At 47.6% G+C, this 17,802-nt stretch overlaps 1 protein-coding gene across 1 annotated transcript in view; it reads left to right on the forward strand.

Annotated features, from left to right (window-relative positions):
• Positions 1 to 216: 216 nt before the first annotated feature.
• slc25a14 (solute carrier family 25 member 14) overlaps positions 217 to 17,802 on the forward strand; it is a 120,210-nt gene continuing 102,624 nt past the window's right edge. The window contains exons 1-4 of the mRNA XM_041195308.1: positions 217 to 351; positions 2,758 to 2,840; positions 7,168 to 7,315; positions 16,401 to 16,495. Of these exons, the coding sequence (XP_041051242.1) occupies positions 2,777 to 2,840; positions 7,168 to 7,315; positions 16,401 to 16,495 (307 nt within the window). The 5' untranslated portion in view covers positions 217 to 351; positions 2,758 to 2,776. The remainder of the gene's footprint in view (positions 352 to 2,757; positions 2,841 to 7,167; positions 7,316 to 16,400; positions 16,496 to 17,802) is intronic.

The following is a 17,802-nucleotide window of genomic DNA, read 5'->3' on the forward strand; positions in this document are numbered from 1 at the left end:
CAATAGGTTTGAGGCAGAAAATTAGCCTAATCATATTAATTGGTGGGGCAGCTACAAGGTTTAGTTACTCCTGCTCATGGTTTTTAATATTATCATATGGCTATGGTGGTTATCAGTACTGATCACTGATTATTCCGTTTATCTCTGGTTATTGCCGATTACTCGTGTTTATAGCCAGCTATCCTGTCTGTCGTCCCGATAACCTCCGAATATTTGGATGCCTGGTGTCCTTGGTAAAGCCAGTTCCGGTTCAGCGGTGGGCCATGTATAAGCATGTCCGGGTCACAGCGGAAGTGCTGATCCGCGGGCGGGCAGCGGAGGAGAATCACTGCCCCGGAGACCAAGCAGCAGGTGAGCGAGTGGCGCACCGATCCCGCTCCATCATCAACCCCCGTTCCCCTCCAAATGCCCCCTCATTCCACCCCCTACATGCCCCCTCAATACTCCCCACTTCCTCGCTCACATCCCGCCTCATCACCCCCTCCCCAACCCCCCCTCCCCGTCCGCACCCCTCTCCCTCCTCCACCTGCCTCTCGCCGCCCCCCTCCCTCTCCCCGACAGCCCCTATCCCCGGCCCCCCCTCGCCCCGTCCCCTCCTCCCTCACCTCGCCCCGTCCCCTCCTCCCTCACCTCGCCCCGTTCCCACCTCCCCTCCCTTGCCCCGATCCCTCCGCCCTCCCTCGCCCCGTGCCCCCCGCCTCATCCGACCCCCACCCTCTCCCCCCGTATGGGCTCCGCCTGGGGCCCCCCCTCGCCCCGTCCCCGCCTGGGGCGCCCCCCGTCGCCCAGTCCCCGCCTGGGCGCCCCCCCTCGCCCCGTCCCCGCCTGACCCCCCCCCCCCTTCCCCCTCCCTCGCCCCGTCCCCGCCTGGGGGCGCCCCCCTCGCCCCGTCCCCGCCTGGGGGCGCCCCCCTCGCCCCGTCCCCGCCTGGGGGCCCCCCCCTCGCCCCGTCCCCGCCTGGGGGCCCCCCCCTCGCCCCGTCCCCGCCTGGGGGCCCCCCCCTCGCCCCGTCCCCGCCTGGGGGCCCCCCCCTCGCCCCGTCCCCGCCTGGGGGCCCCCCCCCTCGCCCCGTCCCCACCTCCTCCCACCTCGCCTCAACCCCACCTCACCCCCCTCGTCCCGATCCCTTGTCCCCCCCTCGCCCCGATCCCTCGTCCCCCCTCGCCCCGATCCCTCGTCCCCCCCTCGCCCCGATCCCTCGTCCCCCCCTCGCCCCGATCCCTCGTCCCCCCCTCGCCCCGATCCCTCGTCCCCCCCCTCGCCCCGATCCCTCGTCCCCCCCTCGCCCCGATCCCTCGTCCCCCCCTCGCCCCGATCCCTCGTCCCCCCCTCGCCCCGATCCCTCGTCCCCCCCCTCGCCCCGATCCCTCGTCCCCCCCTCGCCCCGATCCCTCGTCCCCCACCTCGCCCCGATCCCTCGTCCCCCCCCTCGCCCCGATCCCTCGTCCCCCCCCTCGCCCCGATCCCTCGTCCCCCCCTCGCCCCGATCCCTCGTCCCCCCCTCGCCCCGATCCCTCGTCCCCCCCTCGCCCCGATCCCTGGTCCCCCCCTCGCCCCGATCCCTCGTCCCCCCCCTCGCCCCGATCCCTCGTCCCCCCCTCGCCCCGATCCCTCGTCCCCCCCTCGCCCCGATCCCTCGTCCCCCCCCTCGCCCCGATCCCTCGTCCCCCCCCTCGCCCCGATCCCTCGTCCCCCCCCTCGCCCCGATCCCTCGTCCCCCCCCTCGCCCCGATCCCTCGTCCCCCCCCCTCGCCCCGATCCCTCGTCCCCCCCCTCGCCCCGATCCCTCGTCCCCCCCCCTCGCCCCGATCCCTCGTCCCCCCCCTCGCCCCGATCCCTCGTCCCCCCCCCTCGCCCCGATCCCTCGTCCCCCCCCTCGCCCCGATCCCTCGTCCCCCCCCTCGCCCCGATCCCTCGTCCCCCCCCTCGCCCCGATCCCTCGTCCCCCCCCTCGCCCCGATCCCTCGTCCCCCCCCCTCGCCCCGATCCCTCGTCCCCCCCCTCGCCCCGATCCCTCGTCCCCCCCTCGCCCCGATCCCTCGTCCCCCCCTCGCCCCGATCCCTCGTCCCCCCCTCGCCCCGATCCCTCGTCCCCCCTCGCCCCGATCCCTCGTCCCCCCTCGCCCCGATCCCTCGTCCCCCCTCGCCCCGATCCCTCGTCCCCCCTCGCCCCGATCCCTCGTCCCCCCTCGCCCCGATCCCTCGTCCCCCCTCGCCCCGATCCCTCGTCCCCCCTCGCCCCGATCCCTCGTCCCCCCTCGCCCCGATCCCTCGTCCCCCCTCGCCCCGATCCCTCGTCCCCCCTCGCCCCGATCCCTCGTCCCCCCTCGCCCCGATCCCTCGTCCCCCCTCGCCCCGATCCCTCGTTCCCCCCCCCTCGCCCCGATCTCTCGCCCCCCCCTCGCCCCGATCCCTCGCCCCCCCCTCGCCCCGATCCCTCGCCCCCCCCCCCCTCGCCCCCCCCTCGCCCCGATCCCTCGCTCCCTCCTGCGCCCGGTCCCCTCCCTCCTGCGCCCGGTGCCCCCGCCGGCCCCGCCTGCCCCCCGCCCGGCCTGGCAGCACCTGGCCGCCCCGCCTGGGTTCCCCCGCCACGCCTTGGCCCCACCCCGTCACTCAGTGGGAAACATACTGAGCTGTACATACATGTATCACTGAGTTGTACATTCCAGGTAACCACAGCATCCAAACCTGCATTTGGACAACATGGAACTGTGTTTGTTACTGTTTGACCTCATCATGATTACTCTTCTCAATTAGAAGTGGTGAAGTCTGGAAGATGTCCAATCTAAACTGGAAACCTTTTGTCTATGGCGGCCTGGCCTCTGTCACTGCTGAGTTTGGTAAGTTTCATTATCATTATCCCTCTCCACTGTCTTCCATGTTTACAGTTGTTTAATTAACCTGTATGTTTGTGCGAGATCTGAGAAAGCAAGTCTGAGTCCCTAGAACATAAGCCTTCCCCTGCACTCATTCAACGAAATGCACAATGTGTCCAACATGGGCAGGTGTTCTGCCGTGAGCACTTCAAATCCAGGCTGATTAACCCCCTTACCCCCGCTGAGGCCAGTAAATTGAACATTGACCAAGAGTGTGAAGTGGTGCTAAATCTTTTACTTTGACAACCCCTTGGTGTCATCAATTGCAGGCTGCATTGTGAGAGTGTCCTGAAGCCTCAGCACAGTACCACATGCTTAATATTGTATAAAATGAGAATCTAGTAAGTGGGCTAATAGCACCTTGTCAGGAAGCACCAGAAATTCACCAATTTGCCTGATACTGATACCGTCAATAGCCACAAGTAATATGATTTATATCTATTGCCCTTAGGCTAGACCCTAAAAGCGCATTTATTCTTGGATGTCTGCATGGGAACAGCACCAGGTTGTTGTCCAAGTCTGGCGAATTTGTATATAAATCACCCACCATTCTTCATTGTCCATTCATCGTCACTAGGTCAAAATCCTGGAATTCGCTGCCTGAGAGGACAGTGGGAGCATCTTCACCACACACAATAGCGGTACATAAAGAATGGCAGCTAGAGATAGCCAGTAAGTGTTAGTCATGCTAACCCCCACCGAAATCTTGAGAATCAGAAAGAACTCAGCTGGTTTGTTTAGACAAGAGCAGGTCAGAGGTTCGGAATCCTGTGGCAAGTAGCTCACCTCCTGACTCCCTAAAGCCTGTCCACCGTCTACAAGGTACAAGTCAGGAGTGTGATGAAATACTCTCCGCTTCCGTGGATCAAACAAAGAAACTAGGAGCAGGAGTAGGCCATTCGGCCTGACGAGCCTGCTCCGCCATTCATTATGATCATGGCTGATCATCTAACTCAATAGTCTGCTCCCGTTTTCTCCCCATACCCTTTGATCCCTTGCGCCCCAAGAGCTATATCTAACTCATTCTTCAAAGCATACAGTGTTTTGGTCTCAACTACTTTCTGTGGTAACAAATTCCACAGGCTCACCACTCTCTGGGTGAAGAAATTTCTCCTCATCTCAGTCCTAAATGGTCTGCCCCATATCCTCAGACTGTGACCCCTGATTCTGGACTCCCCCACCATCGGGAATAATCTACACCGTCTAGTCCTGTTAGAATTTTATAGGTTTCTATAAGATCCCCCCTCATTCTTCTGAACTTCAGCGAATAGAATCCTCATCAACTCAATCTCTCCTCATATGTCAGTCCCGCCATCACAGGAATCATTCACTGCACTCCCTCTATAGAAAGTACATCCTTCTTCAGATAAGGAGACCAAAGCTGCACACAATATTCCAGGTGTGGTCTCACCAAGGCCCCATACAATTGCAGCAAGACATCCCTGTTCCTGTACTCAAATCCTCTGGCTATGAAGGCCAACATACCATTTGCCTTCTTTACCGCCTGCTGCACCTGCATGCTTACCTTCAGAGGCTGGTATACAAGGACACCCAGGCCTTGTTGCACATTCCCCTCTCTCAATCTATAGCCATTCAGATAATAATCTGCCTTCCTGTTTTTGCTACCAAAATGGATAAACTCACATTTATCCACATTATACTGCATCTGCCATGCATTTGCCCACTCACTCAGCTTAACCAAATCACACTGAAGCATCTCTGCATCCTCCTCACAGCTCACCCTCCCACCCAGCTTTGTGTCATCTGCAAATTTGGAGATATTACATTTAATTCCTTCATCTAAATCATTAATATATATTGTGAATAATTGGAGTCCCAGCACCAATCCCTGCGGTACCCCACTAGTCACTGCCTGCCATTTGGAAAAAGACCCGTTTATTCCTAATTTTGTTTCCTATCTGCCAACCATTTTTCTATCTATCTCAATACACTACCCCCAACCCCATGCCCTTTAATTTTACACGCCAATCTTTTACATGGGACCTTGCCGAACACCTTCTGAAAGTCCAAATAAACCACATCCACTGGCTCCCTCTCATCAACTCTACTAGTTACATCCTCGAAAAATTCCAGTAGATTTGTCAAGCATGATTTCCCTTTCATAAATCCATGCTGACGCTGTCCGATTCTGCCACCGTTTTCCATGTACTCAGCTATTAAATCTTTTATAATGGACTCTAGAATTTCCCCCACTACCGATGTCAAGCTGACTGGTCTATAATTCTCTGTTTTCTCTCTGCCTCCTTTTTAAATAATGGGGTTACATTAGCTGCCCTCCAATCTGTTTGAACTGTTCCAGAGTCTGTGGAATCTTGGAAGATGACCACCAATGCATCCACTATTTCTAGGGCCACTTCCTTAAGTACTGTGCAGCTCCAACAACACTCGAGATGCTTGAGACCATCAAGGTCAAAGAAGCTGCTTGATTGCCACAAACATTCACTCCCTCCACCACTGACACACAGTAGCAGCAGTGCATACCATCTGCAAGATGCACTGCAGGAATTCGCCAAGGCTCCTTCAGCAGCACCTTCGAAACCCATGACCACTACTACCTAGAAGGACAAGGGCAGCAGACGCATGGGAAGAGCACCACCCGCAAGTTCCCGCCCAAGCCACTCTCCATCCTGACTTGGAAATATATCACAGTTCCTTCACTGTCGCTGGGTCAAAATCCTGGAACTAACAGCGCTGTGGGTGTACCTATACCACATGGACTGCAGTGATTCAAGAAGGCAGCTCACCACCACCTTCTCAAGGGCATTTAGGGATGGGCAATAAACGCTGGCTGAGCCAGCAATGCCCACATCCTGTAAACAAATTAAAAAGACTTCCACTTTTGTGTTGATGATTGGCTGCTTTCAGTGAGTCAGCTTCCTTGTGGTGCCATGACCACTGCATTATCTGATCAACTCAGTCATCTGAATGAAACTAATATTACATCAGCAATGTAAATATCTCCAGGAAATTTTCAAATATACCAATGACCCACTTTTGCCCCAAACTGATGGAGATAACTATGTTAAAGGCTAGTTGCAAAAAAATGTTTTGGATTGAGGGAGAGCAGATTTTAGTAAAATAAGGCAGGATCTGGCCAAGGCAGATTGGGAACAGTTACTTGTGGAAAAATCTACGGAGGAGCAGTGGGGAGCATTCAGAAAGGAAATGGGGAGGGTACAGGCTCAAAATGTTCCCTCTAAAGTGATAGGAAGGAGTAACAAGCTCAGAGAACCATGGATGACCAGAGATATTCAGGATACAATGAGAAGGAAAAGAGAGGCTTGTAATAGGTACAAGGGGAGCAAATCTGCAAAAGCATTAGTGCAGTAGAGAAAGTGCAGGGTGGAGCTTAAGAAAGCGATTAGGAGAGCAAGGAGGGGATATGCAAAAGCTCTGGCTAGTAAAAGTAGGGAAAATCCCAAGGTATTCTATAAGTATATCAATGGGAAGAGGATAACCAGGGAAAGAGTAGGGCCCATAAGGGACCAAGGGGGCAATCTATGGATGGAGCCAGAGGACATCAGTAGAGTGTTGGAACGAATACTTCACGTCTGTCTTCACCTAAAAGAATGAAGATGAAGGTATGGAAATCAGGGAGAGGGACTGAGGTTCTTGGGCAAATTGATAAAGGGAGTGAGAAGGTATTGGAAGTGTTGGCAGGCTTAAAAGTGGACAAATCTCCAGGTCTGGATGATTTGTGTCCCAGACTGCTGAGGGAGGCAAGGGAGGAGATCGCAGGGGCTCTGACCCAAAATTTTAATTCCTCTCTGGCCACGGGTCTGGTGCCAAAGGACTGGAGAACAGCTAATGTGATTCTGCTATTTAAGAATCGTTGTAGAGATAAGCCAGGGATCGACAGGCCAGTGAGTCTCATGTCAGTGGTAGGGAAACTATTGGAGAAAATTCCGAAGGAGAGAATCTATCTCCACTTGGAGAGGCAAGGTTTGATCAGGAATAGTCAGCATGGCTTTGTCAGAGGGAGGTCATGCTTAACAAATTTAATTGAATTTTTTGAGGAGGTGACCAGGTGTGTAGATGAGGGTAGTGCAGTTGATGTAATTTATATGGATTTCAGCAAAGCCTTTGACAAGGTCCCACATGGGAGACTTATAAAGAAGGCAAATGCACATGGGATACAGGATAATTTGATGAAGTGGATTCAAAATTGACTTTGTAGGAGACAGAGGGTGATGACAGAAGGATGCTTTAGTGACTGGACAGAAATTGTGTTTTTTTTAAGTGGTAAAAAACTATTTTTTCTACACTCTAGGAACTTTTCCAATTGACCTCACAAAAACTCGCCTGCAAGTCCAGGGCCAGCTTATTGACTCTCATTACAAGGAGGTTAAGTACAGGGGAATGTTGCATGCCTTACTCAAGATATGCAAAGAGGAAGGATTGCGGGCTCTTTATTCTGGGTAAGTTACATACATTTTAAATTTAATGGGATTCAAAAAGAAGACTGAAAGATATTATGTACAGGAGGGGGTTTAATTTAGAACAGCCCTAATTTCTCCACTCATTACCCATTCATAAACAGAAAAGTATTTTTTGATTTCTGATTTCCCCTTTTATACATGTTGGCATATGTTCCCCAACCCTTCAGTTTTGGAGCGATCCAATCTGCTATTAATAACCCTATTGAAAACTCAAGATGAGGTAAAATAAGAGGCTTGGTTTATTTTACACACACACAAAATGCGGGAAAGGTTTTGGGTCGAGCTATTCAGCTAACGAGGCCTCTTGTGAAAACTCATTGTGTTTTTAGAATATAACTGTAGAACCATTAATGCAACATTGGAGATGAGTCACAAATAGCTCTGCCTTCGTCCATAGCTGGATGGTGCAGACTGCCTATCCGTTGCATTGGCTTGGCTGCAATGTTTATATAAGGCAAGGAGTGTTATTCTTTGTCCATGTTTAAACTGCTCAGAAACTTCCAGAACTACCATCATGTGGTCAGTGATGGCCATTATATCAGTCCATTTTTTAAAAAATAAAATAATTTTATTAAGTAGCCAGACTGACATAGATTTATATAATTTCCTTCCCATCTCCTGGACAGCACAAGGAGATTTCATCACATCAATCTAGATTTGTAGAATGGTGTCCTCCAGTGCTGTGACCACTTGGCCCATCATGTCTGCTGACATGCTGCAAGAGCAATCCAGTGAATGCTGAGTTTCTTTTGTAGTGTGTAGAACCATCGAACTAGGAACATGGGTACAAGATAAGGAGGAGCGTATTCTACCAAGTAACACACAGCCCTTTTATAATACATAGCAAAACATAACACACATAAAACAAAAACAAAAATACCTGGAAAACTCAGCAGATCTGACAGCATCTGCGGAGAGGAACACAGTTAACGTTTCGAGTCCTTATGACTCTTCAACAGAACTAAGGAAAAATAGAAAAGAGGTGAAATGTTATCTGGTTTAAAGGAGTTTAATATCAGTTGAAAGGAGTGAAGCAGCATTTCACTTTCACTTCCCTCAATTTAGTCTATTGCATTCGCTGCTCCCAATGCGGTTTCCTCTACATTGGAGAGACCAAATGCAGACTGGGTGACCGTTTTGCGTAATACCTTCGGTCTGTCCGCAAGCATGACCCAGACCTCCCTGTCGCTTGCCATTTCAACACTCCGCCCTGCTGTCATGCCCACGTGTCCGTCCTTGGCCTGCTGTATTGTTCCAGTGAAGCTCAGCGCAAACTGGAGGAACAGCACTTCATCTTCCGACTAGGCACTTTACAGCCTTCCGGACTGAATATTGAATTCAGCAATTTTTGATCATGAACTCTCTCCTCCATTCCCACCCCCTTTCCGATCCCCCTTTTTTTCTCATAATTTATGTAGATTTTTCTTTTCCCACCTATTTCCATGATTTTTAAATGTATTTCCATCCATTGTTTTAACCTATTTTGATCCCTTCCCCCCACTCCACCCCCAATAGGGCTATCTGTACCTTGCTCATCCTACTTTCTACCCTTAATGTCACCTGTTAGCATATTTCTTAGCCAATATCACCACCGTCAACGCCTCTTTGTCCTTTTGTCTATGACATCCTTTGGCAATCTCCACCTATCACTGGCCCTCTATCCAGCTCTACCTGTCCCACCCCCCTTTAAACCAGCTTATATTTCTATTTTTCCTTAGTTCTGTTGAAGAGTCATACGGACTTGAAACGTTAACTGTGTTCCTCTCAGCAGATGCTGTTAGATCTGCTGAGTTTTTCCAGGTATTTTTGTTTTTGTTTTGGATTTCCAGCATCTGCAGTTTTTTGCTTTTATAACACACATATATATTTGTGAGATCCTGGCCTGCCTCACATCACTTCTCTCAAGTTGTCTACTGTTGTTAAATTACCACATTGCTTGTCCATCATTCAGTACTGGGTGAGCAGAAATTACCTGCAGTTAAACATGGGGAGACGGGCTATTTTCTTCACTCCCCAGCACAAACTCCAATCCCTTGTTGCCATCTCTCCATCGCAACTGTCTGATGCTCAATCCGAATGTTCACAATCTCATATTTGACTGAGATGAGCTTCTGGCCACATACCTGCACCATCATTTTTAGACCGCTTATTTCCACCTCTGTAACATTGTTTGACCCTGCCTGTGCTTTCCTCATCTATGCCTTTGTTTCCTCTAGACTTGACTATTGCAGTGCACTCCTGGCTGGCCTCCCACATTCTACTTTGCAGAAGCTTGAGGACATCGAACTCTGCTGCCTGTGTCCTAACTCAGACCAAGCCTCATTCACCTGCTAGCTGACCCTATGCCTCAATTTTTAAATTTTCCCTTTAAACTTCCCCCTCTCTACCTCTCTTGGCTTTTTAAGGTGTGGCTTAAACTCTAACTCTTTAACCAAGCTTTTAGACACCTGCCTTTTGTGGCATACGTTAAGATTTTCTTTACAATGCTGCTGTGCAATGTCATTGGCATTTTATGTTACAGACCCCATATCAGTACAGTTTGTTGCTTTGCATGACATAGCGTGCAGCATAATGACTCCATCATACAAACATTGTAACAGGAGTAGGACCTTTAGCCCCTCAGAATCACAGAATTGTTATGGTGTAGAAGGAGACCATTTGGCACATCGTGTCTGCACCAGCTCCCTGAACATTTTAACTTAGTTCCAATCTCCTGCCTTTTCCCTATAACTCTGTGCATTGTTTCTATCTAAATAACCATCCAATTGAACCTGCCTCCACCACATTTCCAGGCAGTGCATTCCAAACCCTAACTACTTGCTGTTTGAAAAAGTTTTGTGTCACCTCGCATTTGCTTCTTTTGCAAATCACTTTAAAACTGTGCCTTTTGGTAATTGATCCGTTTACGAGTCGGAACAGTTTCTCCATGTCTACTCTGTCCAGACCCCTCATGATTTTGAAAACTTCTATCAACTCTTCTTTTAGCCTTCTCTCCAAAGAAAACAATCCCAACTTCTCCAATCTATCCTCATAACTTTGATTTATTCATTCATGGGATGTAGGCATTGCTGGGCCAGCATTTATTGCCCATCCCTAATTGCCCTTTTTCAGATTGCTGTGGGTCTGGAGTCACGTTTAGGCCAATCCAGGTAAGGATGGTAGACTTCCTTCCCTAAAGGGCATTAGTGAACCAGATGGATTTTTACAACAATCAACAATGGTTTTGTGGTCAACATTAGACTTTTAATTCCAGATTTTTATTGAACTCAAATTTCACCATCTGCCATGGTGGGATTCGAACCTGAATCGCAGAGCATTACCGTAGGTCTCTGGATTACCAGGCTAGTGATGATACTATACCACCACCCCATAACTGAAGTGTCTCATCCCTAGAACCATTCTCGTAAACCTCTTCTGCACTGTCTCCAATGCGTTCACACCCTCGAACCTTTTCTGCCATTCTCCAAGTTCGTGGTTGGTCTGCAGCCTAATTCCCAAATGCCCGTCCCTTTACTGCCTTTGGTTAGCAAAGATCTATCAAGCTCAGATTTAAAATGAATAATTGATATAACAATACCTGCAATTTGTGAAAGAGCATTCCATGCTTCTGTATGCCTTTGTGTGTATTTTCACACCCGAAAGGTCTGACTCTAATTTTTTGACTGTACGTCCTAGTCCAGGACTCCCCAGCTAGCGGAAACAGTTACTCCCAATCTACTCTACCTGTCCCCATTAATGTTTTGAAAACTTTGATTAAAAGACCTCTTCACCTTTAAATTCCAAGGAATACAATCTAAGATTGTGTAAGCTCTCCTTGTAATGTAATCCTTGTATTCTTGTAAACCTATGCCAAGGCCACAATATCCTTCCTAAGGTCCAGAGCTGCTCACAGTGGTGCTTTGAACAGCTCTAGTGTAATGGGCACCCGTCTTCTAGATATAAAGGTTTTTGATCATTGTTTGTACCTAGAATCATAGAATAGATACAGCACAGAAGGAGGCCATTCATTAGGCCATTTGGACTGTCATGCCTGTGCTGGCTTTCTGCAACAGAAATTCACCTTGTGTCTCTCCCCTGCCTTTTCACCATTGTCCTGTAATTTTTTCATCCAATAACGATCCAATTCCCTTTTTAAAGCAACAGTTGAATTTGCCTCCACCATACTTTTGGACAGTGCATTCTGGCTGTATTTAAAAAAAAAAAGATTTTCCTCACTTGCCTTCATCAATCGAGGCATAGATTACAAAAGTAGGGAGTATTGGAGTTGTATAGAACCTTAGTGAGGCCACAGCTGGAGTACTGTGTGCAGTTCTGATCGCCACATTATAGGAAGGATTGCACTGGAGGGCATGCAAAGGAGATTCACCAGGATGTTGCCTGGGATGAAATATTTAAGTTATGAAAAGAGGTTGGATAGACTTGGGTTGTTTTCGTTGGAGCAGAGAAGACTGAGGGGTGACTTGATCGAGGTTTTGAAGATTATGAGGGGCATTGACAGAGTGGATAGGGAGCAGCTGTTCCCCTTAGTTCAAGGGTCAGTCACAAGGGGGCATAAGTTCAAGGTGAAGGGCAGGAGGTTTAGGGGGGAATGTGAGGAAAAACTTTTTTACCCAGAGGGCGGTGACGGTCTTGAATGTGCTGCCTGGGAGGGTGGTGGAGGTGGGTTGCCTCACTTCCTTTAAAAGGTACCTGGATGAGCACTTGGCAAGTCATAATGTTCAAGGCTATGGGCCAAGTGCTGGTAAATGGGAGGTAGGTTGGTCAGATGTTTCTCACATGTCAGTGCAGACTCGATGGGCCGAAGGGCCTCCTCTGCACTGTGATTCTTTGATCTGTGATTCATGTCACCGTTGCTTCTTTTGCTAGCTACCTTAAACCTGTGTCCTCTAGTTCTCGATTCTTCCACCAAAGGGAACAGTCACTCCCTCTCTACTCTGTCCAGACCCTTCATACCTCTATTAATTCTCCTCTCAACCTTGGAGAACAGCCCCAACCTCTCCAATCTATGTATGTAACTGAAGTTCCTCACTCATGGAACCATTTTCATGAATCTTTTGTGCACTCTCCTTCATGCCGTCCCAACCTTCTGAAAGTATGAGGCCCAGAACTAGGCACAGTGCTCCAGTTTAGGCTGAACCAGTGTTTTACATACGTTTATCATAGGTTCCTTGCTTTTGTACTCTTATGTCCCTACTTATAAAACCCAGGATCCCGTATGCTGTTTTACTTGCTCTTTCAAACTGTCCTGCCACCTTTGGTGATTTGTGCATGTATACAACCAGGTCCCTCTTTTCCTGCACCCCCTTTAGAATTGTACTCTGTGCCTTTCCCCGTTCTACCAAAAATTTCACACTTCTCTGCATTAAATTTCATCTGCCACATGCTCCCCCAACGTTCCACCAGCCTGTCTGCCTGTGTCTTTCTGAAGTTTAACACTATCATCCTCAATGTGCATAATACTTCCCAAGTTTTGTATCTTCCAATAATTTTGAAATTGTGCCCTGTACACCCATGTCTGGGTCATTAATATAAATCATGAAGAGCAGGGGTCCTATCACTGACATTTTAATGACCTGTGTACCTGGAATCCCCAAGTCTCTTTGGGCCGCCACTGTTCCTAGCTTGTCACCATTTAGAAGATCCCCTGTTCTATCCTTTCCAGGTCCAAAGTGGATGACTTCACACTTGCCTACCTTTGAAACCTATTCACCACAATTTTGCCCATTCTCTTAATCTGTCAATATCTCTTTAGAATTTTACCTCTTTGGTTCATGTTCGTGACTGCTTTTTTGGCAAGTAAGACTCTTGCCCTTTAGGGTATAAACTGGTTCTCTATCACAGATTCCTTTTTGAATGCTTCCCATGGTCTTCACAGAATCATAGAGTGCAGAAGAGGCCCTTCAGCCCATCGAGTCTGCACCAACATGTGAGAAACACAAGCGCACAGTCTTCTGTCACTTTACCCAATAACAGATTTGTGGATAATCTCTGTCTCATCCCATTGAAGTCAGCCTTATTTAAATCTAGAATCTTAGTAGCTGTTCCATATCTCTTCCTTTCGAACACAGGGTTGAACTCCATCATTAAAATCGCTTTGCAATGAATATTCATTCAGCTTTTGGGTTTTGAACTAAATCTGGCCTGTTACTCACCAATTACTAAACCTAGTACAAATTGTTGCAGAAAGTTATCTCAGACATATTCAAACTTCACTACCTTTAACACATGCTAATCTGTTTACGCCAATCTATATGCAAGTTAAAATTCCCCATTTAAACTACTCTGCCTTAACTACGTGCTTGTTTAATCTCTCCATTTCTGCAAGATACTATTTCACAGTTTCTACTTTATTTGTTTCTTAATTCTACCCATAAACTCTCTACTGCCTGCTCACCTTCTAGTTATATCCCCTCTTATCATTGAAGTGATTTTATCCTTAATCACTAAGACTACATCTCCCCCTCTACCAGTCACCCTATCTTTCCTGTAGACCTTATAACCTGGTTCTAGAAGCAAAATACTGCAGATACTGAAAATCTGAAATACAAACAGGATACGCTGGAAATAATCAGCAGGTCTGGCATCTGTGGTGAGAAACAGTGTCACCATTTCAGGTTGATGACGCTTCATCAGAACTGAGGAAAGACAAAATGTAAAGACTTTAAGCAAATGAATTTCCCTCCGAGTTGAATTTGCACCATTTATTCGCATTTGCTCCATGCTTAACAATTGCTTATTTCACTCATGCATCCTAACTTGTCCTTCTGCTGTACTGTTTTACACTCTCAATATTTATTTCTCTCCATTTAATTACTTTAGTATTCCCTTTACCTGCAGTTCCCAAAGCACAATTTCTGCTTTAGCTATAAGTTCTTCCCTTTTATTTATTTCGGAACAACATAGACTACCTTTTGCACCTGAGCCTTCCCTGCTACGTCTTTGTGAGCACCCGATTTATTTTTTCTGCTAGGATTCTGAATCCACTTTGATCCAGGTGAAACTCATCCCAATGGTACATTTCCTTCCTTTCCCAGCACTGTCGCTAGTGAACTCTTTTTTTGCCCCCCCACCCATCTTATCCCTATGCCAGTTTGCACGTGGCTCAGGTAGTAATTCAGAGATAATACTGCTCGAGGACCTGTCCTTTAATTTAGCTCCTGATTCCTGGGACTCTCCAGCAGGACCTTTTGCTTCTTCTTATGTTATTCGTCCCAGCGTAGATCACAGTGACTGGCTGCTCCCCATCCCTCTCCAATATCCTTTCCAGCTGGTTTGGGATGTTCTTCATCCTAGTACCAGGTAGACACCAAACCACATGGGACTTTTGATCTTGCTTACAAAAGATGTTATCTGTCACCTCCCTGGCAACAATGACATTAGGATTCCCCTTTAACACCACCTTTTCCTCTCCTTTGGACCACCTTAAGCTCGTGCAGGATATCCCACCTTCGGTCTATCCTTATCTTTACAAGCAGCAAGTATGTTGTACCTGAAGGATATCATCACATCCTGTGATTCCTTGTTCTCTATTTCCCCTTGCTATGTACAATATCCATTACACCAACCCCATTCTAAACCTGCACCTCTCTACAAAGTGCGACAGAAGCCTGGATGAAACTGATCCTGAGATGGACTCACTTATTCCAGCTGCTGTTCGCTCAGAATAATATCACTGTCCAGAAACTCCCAAATATTGCAGTCTATGCAGATAACCTACCATAGCCTAAATTATTTATATTATTGATATCATTTTTAATTTGTTGCAAATTGTTTTCTTTCTTCTCATACACACTAATTTGCACTAAGCATTGGATGTAAATATTAAGGAATTAAATATCTGAGGCTTTCACGACAGGCACTGGAGGATTTAAAGGAGCTCTTTTCCCATTTTCATTAAATTTCCAACTTTCTCTGCTCCTCACTCACCTGGAGCACTGTCTTCAGTTCTGGGCACTGCGCCTCTGGAAGGATTTCATAAAATCATAAGATGTTTACAGCACAGAAGGAGGTCATTCGGCTTATTGTGTCTGTGCCAGCTCTCTGCAGAGGAAGTCACCTAATCCCACTCACTCACCTTTTCCCTGTAGCCTGGCTAATTTTTTCTCCTTCTTTTGAGGGAGTCAATTGAATCTGCTTTCACCATACTCTCAAGCAGTGCATTCTAGATCCTAACCACTTGAATAAAAAGGATTTCCTCATTCACCGTTGTTTCTTTTGCCTTATTTTGGTATTCTTTGGTTCTTGTCCCTTCCACCAGTGGGAACAATTACTCCATATCTACCCTGTTCAGACCCCTAATGATTTAGGCTTTGGAGAGGGACAGATTCACCAGAGTGCTATCAGAGTTTAAAGGGTTAATTAAGGAGGGGCAATTGCCTAAACTTATTCCGTATCTCCTTGCCTTTAGAAAATCATGGGGTGGGCTAATTGGATTTTTAAAAATGATAAAAAAATTCAATAGGAGAAATGTGGAAAACCATTTCCTCTGGTGGGGAGTCCAGAGCAAGGGAGCATAGCTAAGCCATTCAGGTGTGAACTCCCTCAACCTAGCCATCTCACATTGTCTTTCTATTCCCATGATCTCAATCACAGATACAATCATCTCTGATCACTTCTTGCATTCACATCCTGGAAAAAATTCTCCCTAAATCATAACTGCACTTGCAAATTCCCAACTGTCCAGCCTAGTCTTCCATTCACCATAACATTTCTGTAGCTAATGATCTACTCATTCACACCCTCACTTCCACCTTTGCCGCTGTACCCATTAAAGCCATCTGATGAACAATTGTGTTGTCAGTTGTAGCTCAGTTGGTAGCACTCTCGCCACTGCGTCAGAAAGTACAGGGTTCCAGTCTGACTCTAGGACTTCTGCACAAAAATCCAGACAGTTGTAGTATTTTTATTGTTGGAAGTGCCATCTTTCAGATGAGACATTAAACCAAGATGAAAGAAATGGGGGTAGTAAGGCTTAGGGTGCTTAACAGTGGAGTTGGAGCATAATGATTGCTTGGTTTTGTTATGCAGACTTAATAATCTTAATAATGTTTATTTCCCGATGTAGCATTAGTCCAGCCTTGTTGCGCCAGGCATCCTATGGCACCATCAAGATTGGAACTTACCAAACTTTGAAACGCTTGTTTGTAAGCTGTCCACAAGGTTGGTTTGACTTCATGTGAATATTTGTTGATTATGTTCCCAATCCTTGTTTACACTGGAACTGACAACATCACATCTCCCCCATTGTGCCTGGCTCTCTTAAACATTTCTCCTGGAATCTGCTCTTATAGACCAGTCAGCCTGACGTCGGTAGTTGGGAAAATTCTAGAGTCCATTATAAAGGATTTAATAGCTGAGTACGTGGAAAACAGTGGCAGAATCGGACAGAGTCAACATGGATTTATGAAAGGGAAGTCATGCTTGACAAATCTACTGGAATTTTTTGAGAATGTAACTAGTAGAGTTGATGAGAGGGAGCCAGTGGATGTGGTTTATTTGGACTTTCAGAAGGCTTTCGACAAAATCCCACAGAGATTAGTGAGTAAAATTAAAGGGCATGGGTTTGGGGGTATTGTATTGAGATAGATGGAAAACTGGTTGGCAGACAGAAAACAAAGTAGGAATAAATGGGTCTTTTTCCAAATGGCAGGCAGTGATTGGTGGGGTACCGCAGGGATCGGTGCTGGAACCCCAGTTGTTCACAATATATATTGAGTTAGATGGGGGAATTAAATATATCTCCAAATTTGCAGGTGACACAAAGTTGGTTGGGAGGGTGAGCTGTGAGGAGGATATAGAGATGCTTCAGTGTGATTTGGACAAGCTTAAGTGAGTGGGAAAATGCATGGCAGATGCAATATAATGTGGATAAATGTGAGTTTATCCATTTTGGTAGCAAAAACAGCAAGGCAGATTATTATCTGAATGGCTATAAATTGAGAGAGGGGAATGTGCAATGAGGCCTGGGTGTCCTTGTACACCAGTCGCTGAAGGTAAGCATGGAGGTGCAGCAGACAGTAGAGAAGGCATATTGTATGTTGGCCTTCATAGCCAGAGGATTCGAGTACAGGAACAGGGATGTCTTGCTGCAATTGTACAGGTCCTTGGTGAGACCACACCTGGAATATTGTGTGCAGTTTTGGTTTCCTTATCTGAAGAAGGATGTACTTGCTATAGAGGGAGTGCAGTGAAGGTTTACCTGATTGATTCCTGGGATGGCGGGACTGACATATGAGGAGAGATTGAGTCGATGAGGTTTCTATTCACTGGAGTTCAGAAGAATATGGGGGGATCTCATAGATACCTATAAAATTCTAACAGGACTGGACAGGATAGATGCAGGAAGGATGTTCCCGTTGGTTGGGAGAGTCCAGTACCAGGGGTCACAGTCTGAGGACATGGGGTAGACCATTTAGGACTGAGATGAGGAGAAATTTCTTCACCCAAAGAGTGGTGAGCCTGTGGAA

The sequence above is a fragment of the Carcharodon carcharias genome, chromosome 9 (assembly GCF_017639515.1).
Source record: "Carcharodon carcharias isolate sCarCar2 chromosome 9, sCarCar2.pri, whole genome shotgun sequence".
NCBI classification, from domain to species: Eukaryota; Metazoa; Chordata; class Chondrichthyes; order Lamniformes; family Lamnidae; genus Carcharodon; species Carcharodon carcharias.